Below are 9,073 nucleotides of genomic sequence, written 5' to 3'. Positions count from 1 at the left end.
CCATTTCCATCGTCACTGATCTGAAAGGACAGGGAAGGTCACTAAAGCAGAGGTTATAGCTAGGGGTTTGTCCTTTTACCTGTGCTGTTCTTTCAGATCAGTGCACATTGAAAGGAAATGAGACAAGGAGAGGACTCCACTTTAGACTAGTGCGGTGTGTCCTTACAGCAGGGTATTGGTCTTGTTTCAGAGAGACTGGAATAAAGAAAGTTGTGTTTTCATCATTTTATTTCAGGGTTTTTTCTTACTGGGATTAAATAAATGACAAGAGCGGATGAGAACTCCTGATAACGTGACTGATGTTAGACATTGACGTTTAGCACTTAACATCGACAAGAAATCCTAAAAACACGGGGTACAGCACTGCTTCTGATAAGATTCTCAACTTGGACCAGTGACTTTGGTATTGTATTTATACATTACACTTTTCTGCAGAAAAAAATTAAATTAAAAAAAGTACCACAAATATAAAACTCCTTCCACCATGTAAAATGGCTAAAACATTCAGAAAGTGACACCACGTTGTGACGTGACGTAATTGAGCAAAACAATCATCTTTAAAAAGCAGAGTTAGCACCGTTGCCGTACAACAGGCAAAAGTAGCCTTAACAACCTGGAGACACAACTCGACATTAAGAGTAAATCAAACAGAACAAACAGAAGTAAAAGACTGAAACAATAGCGGAATAAAACCCTTATCCCACATTTAAGTGATTCTAAAAGAAAAGCCATGTGAAAATTCTCACAATCAGACAAAGGCAAAAATAAGGAAAGAGTAGGCCTAGTTCCCTGGAGTGCAGCCTTTTTCCTCACACAGGTCAGAAGAGATCAGAGAGTACCGTGTCAATATTTTTAAATGATTAAGTATTCATATATAGTATATACACATCTTGGACTGCTAAAGCTTGCTCACATAAGTAAACAGGTTACAACATGGCTTGGAAAGGACCAATGTATGCGACTACTGCACTGTACACTCCAAAAATATGTATAGAAACCACACAAGGCAGCAATATGGAGGGGGACAAAACACTGCTCGCTACACATCAGTAGTGGAATTACAATTTACAGTCAGAAATGAAACATGTCCCCATGGCTCAAGGAATATTATTCATTTACAGTAGAATAAATACTTTATGCTATTGCTACTCCTCCTGCGACTTACATTCTAACCCTAGACAGAAGCAGAGAAGCCAGTGTAAAGCAGACAGATGAAGTGTCGTCCCGTATGTTATGAGTTTTGTTCAAGACTAGTTGTGATTTTTTAAATTTTTTTAACTTAACTTCGTATTTCCACCCCAACTCCCTTTCCTAAATTATTTTGTTACTTTTGAGAAATGGTTAGGGAGGGAGAGGGGGCTGGAGAGAAAAAGTGCTATGAACCTAACTGTGGTCATAAGTTGGTGACAGTGAATTTAACGTCAAATTTTCCTTGGAACTTGTCCTTCTCGCTGTAGCCAATGTTCTCTCCGTAGGCTCTGCACTCGATGCGCAGCTCGGTGTTCATGGTGAGGTTGACGAACTGGAGGGCCACTAGGGGCTGCAGGTACTGGGGGTGGAGCAGCTTGCCGTAGTAAGGGTAATACTGGAGGGGGAAACCTTCCCCAATGCCGTAGTACTTCACCTCACCCATCTTACCAGCGTCCTCCTCTCTCTGCAAAGAGATTGGGTGAGACAGTCAAAAGGAGAAAGACGGTGCTATTTTGGTCATTCTGACATCTGACCTTCACCCAGAAACACATTTACAATGCCTGGTTTAGTGACGGAACAGGGACTATTCATCGAAAGCAATTCTAGAATTGCTCGAATGAACATTCCCCATTCAAGTCAACATTCCCTTAGGCTTCAATGTTGCTTTACTGACTACTGTCAACTGACATTGGAATGATCAATTGTGATTCGATGTTGTTCCATCTAATTCTGTCTGGCGTACTGTACCTTGTTGGTGCAGAAGATGGGCATGACGTTGGGCTGGACCTTGGTCTGGGCTCCCTCAGGGATGCTTTCATTGGAGCTGGGGGGCTGAAAGAATGGAGGATATGTACACAGTGAGGAAGGAGGCAAAACAATCTGTTAAAAACAGTAACACTTTTACCTAAGAAAGTTTATGTAGATTTTGTATTCAATAATGTACTACTACTTTGGGTAAAAGTAGGTAAATATGCATAAACTAACAACCAGGGGCCACTGGAAATATCAAAGTGACCAGTTTATACAAGGGGTCAACTTTTCATATGTCCTTAGGATATTTACCCGTGGCCTGAAGTTGACGATCCTGTTGAGCTTGACGATCAGGCAGGGTTTTCCTTCCTTGAAGCCAAAGTCTCTGTCTTCCATCCCGGAGCAAGGCCCAAGCCAGCTCCTCTGGAAGCGACAGGCCTTCCTGATCCCCACATCACTCTCCAGGTCACCACGGTTCTTATAGTCTTCGGGTTGCTCTGAAGGCAGGAGGAGGACAAATCAAAAATAAACAACTGAGCACAGGAAGCCACAACTGCTCGCTTCAACTAATTCATCAAAAACAAATTACAAAAAAACACCTTCTCTCTGAAGCCAATACACAACTCCATTCCATGTCCTGGACACTTAGTTCCTATCCCACCTGATGTTAGACTGTCAGAAAGGATTCAATAAGCAAAATGCTAGAAGATGATGGTACCACCTCCATCTAAGTAGAGCTTCCACCACACTGAGCACCTCTTAGGTCTGTGTCATGGCAGGTGGTAGGACTAGGAGCTAGGGCTAGGACTAGGAGCTGGGGGTAGGACTAGGAGCTGGGGGTAGGACTAGGAGCTGGGGGTAGGACTAGGAGCTGGGGGTAGGACTAGGAGCTAGGACTAGGAGTAGGACTAGGAGCTAGGGGTAGGACTAGGAGTAGGACTAGGAGCTAGGACTAGGAGCTGGGGCTAGGACTAGGAGCTGGGGGTAGGACTAGGAGCTGGGGGTAGGACTAGGAGCTAGGGGTAGGACTAGGAGCTAGGGGTAGGACTAGGAGCTAGGGGTAGGACTAGGAGCTAGGGGTAGGACTAGGAGCTAAGGGTAGGACTAGGAGCTAAGGGTAGGGGGTAGAGAGCGGAATGGAACACTTCCTGTACCTCCACAATCCTCGTATTTCATCTGGTCCCGCTGTTTGTCGTCGTCGTACATAACCAGGAACTCTCGCATGGCCTTGGTGTAAGTCAAGTAGGTCTCCACATCATTCAAGTTGAAGGCGATCTCGGATTTGTCGGAGCGTGGGGTGTGTGACAGGCCTGAGAACAGACAGTCAACATCAGTTTCAATAATACAGAAGTAAAGTACTAATAGCAATACACACTTTTATAATAGGACAATAATGTTTCAGTGGACTTGTGGCCATTCTATTTACTCTAACTCACAACAGTAATGAGTATGAAACCAGTTAAGAACAGTCAGTGTAATTTGCTTTCTAATTAAGTCTTTCAGTGAGGCAGTCATCCATCGAAGAGTCCACACTTTGGAAAACAGTCTTGAAGAGGAAGACAAGGTGAATCCCTGTCATTGTTCTTAGCAGGAAAGACGGGTCAGTAAAAGGGAAAAGCCCATTTCAAACAAAAGACAACTGTCTCTACGCTACGACACCAGATCCAAAACACGTTCACCCCCATTCTCTTCTACTTCCTTATTACAACCAGCCCAGCCCCCACACTAAGTTCCATCTTTCATGACCAGAAAACTAAAGAGAACTAACTGGACTGAGTGAGGTGAGGAGTCTGAAGAGAGTAATGCTTCTCTCCTCTGTCAGCTTGTGAGATAAAGACATAGTCAGACTCTTCTCTTTCTGCTTGTTAGAGCCATTAGGTGACCTCTTCGTTGTGAAGACATGGCCCAGTTATCAGGCCTCCTGTGGAAAGTAACGCACTATCAACGCCTAGCTACCTCTCCTAATGGAGGTTCCCCGAGCAGACCATGGCTATATATACCCAGACAGACATGACTGGGATACTGGCTTTAGACCCAATTCAAATGCAGCTTACATGTCTTTGACAATGTCATGGTTGAAAACACCAACAGGAAAGGGTTAATGCTCTGTGGAAGGGCACTGGTGCTGTGGGATTGGGTTGTGTTGTGTAAGGGGAGAAAATAAAGTAGAGAATAGCATCTGCCGTTGACAGTTTACCACAGAGCTCTCCCTGGTAAAGGAAGCAAGCAATGTCTACCAGAACGTCACGGTCTGTTTTAACTCTAGTCAAAGGCATCAGGAGAGAGCTCTGTTAGGGGACCACACTGTAAAGCTCGCAATTAGCACTTCTCCCTCCCTTTCACACCCACGTAATCAGAAGACTCCAGCGAAACTGACTAAGCCTCTCAGAAAGAGGAAACTGTGGAGAAAGACCTGAAATATGCAAAGTCCAATAATGGGGAACGGGAACAGTTCTCGTTCTTTAAACACTACCTAACAAATTGGGAAGAGAGGCCTCTGCCCATGTGGGAGGCCTTTAGGGGAATTAATTGCGACACTTGACCGACCCACTACCTACACCAAAATGTCCAATACGACATGAGCATTTAAACAGTAGGAAAACAGTAACACGTCAAGGATTCAGTTCACTACTAGACCCGAGTTCATTTTGACAGAAGCACTTCTGTAGATCTTTGCCAAAAATCTAATTTCACCAGTTTGTTATTGGAAGTAAGCATACTACTGTACAAGCTAGCCTGAATGAGCCAGGGCCATAGACACTGAACCAGTATCAAAATAGTTCCACATGCTGCATGCATGGATGACACCCACCGTTTACTTGAAAGACAAGAGTCCTCTGTGTCGGACCTCAAAACGGTACTGTGCCGGCCTGCTCTCTGGCCCATACTGTGCTAATGTCAATTCAGCTGATATCTCACAGTGAGACTCCCTTAACGAGTTAAAGTGTGAAATTCAATAAGAGGATGTTTGACGGACATAACCCACCCCTCTGAGATATACAAACATGCATGTTAGACTCTGGCTGCAGCCCAAATTGCATCCTATTCCCTACATAGTGCACTACTTTTGACCAGTGGTTAGGGAATAGGGTGCCAATTCAAACGAAGCCACTGTGGTTGGACACCATCTCTTATCCCCAGGCAGCAGTAGTGGCTCAGTGTCTAGTGTTCAGTGATACCTTACCTGGGGGAGCAACTCTGTCTTGCCAGGTGGGTTTGTAGTTACTGAGGGTGAGAAGCAAGGCCTGGATGGTGCCGATGAATACTCCAGCCAGAAAAGCATAGAAGATTAAGTAGAACCCTAGAATTTTAACTGTAAAAGGAGAGAGAGAGAAATGAGTCATCACCATGCAAAAGATGTGGAGGACAGATGATTGTGACATACAATGTTCCTTTAAAAAAACTACAAACACCAGTGATGCCATGAAATTAAGATCTAGTTGTTATGTTGTTGACAAGGTCCATTTCCACTCATTCAATTGAGTCATACAAAAAGCCACATACAGAACTCCAGCATTCTGCAAATGTAGAATGTTAAATCTGCTCTGAAAAACAAGGAACATTCCCCATAATGAAGTCCTAAGTCCAACCTTAGTATTACTGCAGTAGTTAAGAATCTGCTCAAGTCAACACAACCCTGCCCACCCTAACCAGCCCTGCAGAGCCAGTGTGTACAGTACGCTAAACACCGCAGACATGTAGACTGTGGATCCCCACTTTCATTTGACTGTAGTGTTTGTGGAGTTGGGGACTTAAAATACATACCATTTTACTATAAATACATAAGCAATGTCTTGCACCACAAAGTGAGACAAGAAGGGTACAGCTTAAGAAAGACAAACAGCAAGTCTGCCTATTGTGTCGTCAAACGAGTGTTTCCTCAGTGTTCCAATTCCATCTCATGCGTGTCCATCCTATCATCAAACCTCAAGACTGCCCAGTCATTGCCCATTGCACCACAACACTATCAAACATATTAAAAATTAGATAAATAGATTGGCTGGCTCTACTACTAATCCAAGCCCACCTGATTTCTACTTTAAGCTTCCTGGTCCGTACACAGACTCTCCATAACTGGAATGAGTCCCAAATGGCACCCTATTCCCCATGTAGTGCCCTGGTCAAAAGAAGTGTACAATATAGGGGAAACGGATGCCATTTGGGATGCACACCTGGGCTCATTGATACCTATACAGGTAGAATGCATGCAGACAGAGAAGCCCGTGTCTCCTATGGAGGGAGCAGGAGGTGACCTAACCACAAAGCTCCTGTTCCAAATAGTAATCCACCTATAACAGTAGACAGCGTCTTGACTCTTCACTTAGGGCAGGAAAACTAAGTGTAACCAGTAGATCATACAGTAGTAGCCAGGAGAACAACTTCAGGCTTCAGAGTAAATCAAATTGTCAAAAATCACTTTTGGTTACTCTTAAACTCAGAAACAAATCTCAATCTAGCTACTCAGCTTTAATTGTTAGGCCTGTCACAAGAGACTAGGTTGCTCTAAAAATAGTGCCAACATCGCAGATAATTTATTGGTCTTAATACATTCAGGTCCCAATAACAATGGGGGCAGTCTGCATGCTCAGCTTTTATACAAAACCTAGATACTACCAGCTGGCGCATAACATCCTGAGAACCATACAGTATGTTTCTTAGAGCTTGGTGAGAGTGTGGTTGTGCTATGGTTATTGTGCATACAACCTTCCCACAACATTCTGGGAATGGTGCAGGATACCCAGCTAGTATAACATTCTGAGAACCATATGTTTCTTAGGTGGGAATTTCAGTACCTCAGTTGAACTTTTCCTCATGGTTCTATTCAAAGTAATGTTCTCAAATTGTTTAGAGAATGTTACATTTAGGGGCACTGTTGCAGAAATCACGTCGCCTTTTCCTGGTTGCTAAAATAGTTTTGCGACGAAACAAGCAAGCATAGTGTAGAGAATCATTGTACCATCTAAATCACTGAAATATATTTTCCATAAACAAAAATACTATCTTTTCAGTTGGTGTACAAAACTGACAAGTGAAAACAAAAACTTAAGAACAGAAAGCATAGAAATAGCACACATGGAACAGATCTAACACATATTAGACTTGCTTTCAATGAGAATGACAGATCTATCTGAATTTGGTCAGGTTGCCCAAAACGTTACGTATTGCAGCTTCAAGAAACAACGTTCTTCTGTGGAATGTAAGTACTTAGAAAAGTAAATAAAACGTATTCTACAGGTTTCCTCATAGTTCTATTTTAAGTCATGTTCCCAGAACATTAAGAAAACTTTCGGAAATCGGTTCAAAGAAAGTATTTAAAACACATACATTTCATTCTCAGCATAAACACAACTATCCTCCATCTTGTTAAGTGTGCTGGTCACACCCACTAATGGCCACATCTGGTCTTAAATGAGTGCTCGCTTCCTTTAACTTCTTAGGGGCTGAGGGGGCAGTATACGGAAGTTTGGAGACTGAGGTGCCCAAAGTAAACTGCCTGTTACTCAGGCCCAGAAGCTAGGATATGCATGGTAGTATTGGATAGAAAACACGAAAGTTTCCAAAACTGTTAAAATAATGTCGGTGAGTACAGCAGAACTCATATGGCAAGCGAAAACCCGAGGACAATTTATTTTTTCAGCCCAACAATGATTACTATGGCTGTCAATGGGAATATAAAAGGAATACCTCCCAGATTGTAGTTCCTAGGGCTTCCACTAGATGTCAGTCTTTAGAAAGAGTTTCAGGCTTTTTTTTTTAATTAGCTAGAATTTGTTGTTTTTGTAAATCGCTCCCATTTTGGCTGTAGTGTTTGTAGCGCGTTCCGGTGAGAGCATGTACTTCGTTGTTTATCTCCGGTAATGACAGTACTATTCTGTCTTAAATTGTATTGTGTATTCACATATTAGGGTACCTGAGGTTTGATTAGAAACGTTGTTTGACTTGTTTTGAAGAAGTTTTAGTAACTTACGGGATTCATTTGTATGCATTTTGAACGAGGGAAACCGGTGGATTACTGAGTCAAGCGCGCCAAATAAAGTCCTTTATATCCCCAAAAAGTTAGTTTATCGAACAAAATGACCATTTGTTATGTAGCTGGGACCCTTGTGATTGCAACCAGATGAAGATCTTCAAAAGGTAAGTGATTTATTTTGAATCGCTATTTGTGACTTTTGACGCCTCTGCTTGGTTGGAAAGAATGTATGTAATGCTTTTGTATGCGGGGCACTGTCCTCAGATAATCACATGGTGTGCTTTCGCCGTAAAGCCTTTTTGAAATTTGACAAAGTGGCTGGATTAACAAGAAGTTAAGCTTTTAACTGATGTAGGACACTTGTATTTTCATGAATGTTTAATATTACGATGTGTCATTTGAATTTCGCGCTCTTCAATTTCACAGGATGTTGGCCAGATGGGACGCTAGCGTCCCAATGATCCGCAAGAAGTTAAAATGGAGGTTTGTTTAAATAGACTAAAGTGAACAGCTTTGTATGAGTAAAAAAAATGCATGCTAGCTGCACTAATTCAATGGCTAGAGAACAGAAGATCATAGGGTCAAATCTCACTGACAACGTGCCACAATACATACATTTAAGTTTTGCATTTGAATGATTAATGCCTAAGAAAATGAATTCACATGTGTCTGATCTGTGCTTGGAGTTTAACACTGCTAGCTTAACTGTGTTGCTCTTATTGAAACATGTTCTTAGAATGTTATTTAATTACCTTCAAATAACCTAGAATTTCCATTCTCAGAACATTAATAAAACCTTCCAGGAAAACTTCCAGGGAACCATAGAACAGTCACAGAACCTCCCTACAACCTTAAAAGAAAATATATACATTCCCAGAACATGTGAACTGTTCACTTCCATTCTCAGAACATTTTTTATTATTACTTTCAGTTTCAGGTCAGGAAACATTATTTCGTAATCAGAACCAATGGGAAACCAAAAACTTAACATTCCCACAACTTCCAAGGAACCAAAATGTGCTAGCTGGGATATGCATAAAACCAGTACAGGTATACAGGTCCAGAATGAGAATCATAGGCCCGGGTTTTGGTATATTGAAATCTGCAAAAGGGCAAACCAACAGCCACAACCAACCATAGAATTATAATCATAAATGGCAG

At 42.2% G+C, this 9,073-nt stretch overlaps 1 protein-coding gene across 1 annotated transcript; it reads right to left on the bottom strand.

Moving 5' to 3' along the window:
• Nucleotides 1-210: 210 nt before the first annotated feature.
• On the bottom strand, nt 211-5,306 carry LOC116354032 (sodium/potassium-transporting ATPase subunit beta-233-like). Its single transcript, XM_031792948.1, has 5 exons — nt 5,126-5,306; nt 3,096-3,251; nt 2,254-2,438; nt 1,939-2,022; nt 211-1,654 (listed from the first exon to the last, which is right to left on the bottom strand). Exons 1-5 carry the CDS (start codon nt 5,289-5,291, stop codon nt 1,394-1,396), a joined length of 852 nt encoding a protein of 283 aa, XP_031648808.1. The 5' UTR covers nt 5,292-5,306; the 3' UTR covers nt 211-1,393.
• Nucleotides 5,307-9,073: the final 3,767 nt, after the last annotated feature.

The sequence above is a fragment of the Oncorhynchus kisutch genome, linkage group LG16 (assembly GCF_002021735.2).
Source record: "Oncorhynchus kisutch isolate 150728-3 linkage group LG16, Okis_V2, whole genome shotgun sequence".
Lineage (NCBI taxonomy): Eukaryota > Metazoa > Chordata > Actinopteri > Salmoniformes > Salmonidae > Oncorhynchus > Oncorhynchus kisutch.
The sequence above is the reverse complement of the archived record's forward strand: the minus strand, read 5'-3'. Positions and strand labels throughout refer to the sequence as shown.

What these genes read in the sequence shown, in the direction of transcription:
- LOC116354032 (XM_031792948.1), bottom strand. Translation starts at nt 5,291, where the DNA reads ATGGTGATGACTCATTTCTCTCTCTCTCCTTTTACAGTTAAAATTCTA. An exon ending in AGACAGAGTTGCTCCCCCAG is followed by an intron (nt 3,252 to 5,125) that starts GTAAGGTATCAC and finishes GTCTGTTCTCAG; the next exon opens with GCCTGTCACACACCCCACGC. An exon ending in GAAATACGAGGATTGTGGAG is followed by an intron (nt 2,439 to 3,095) that starts GTACAGGAAGTG and finishes TCCTGCCTTCAG; the next exon opens with AGCAACCCGAAGACTATAAG.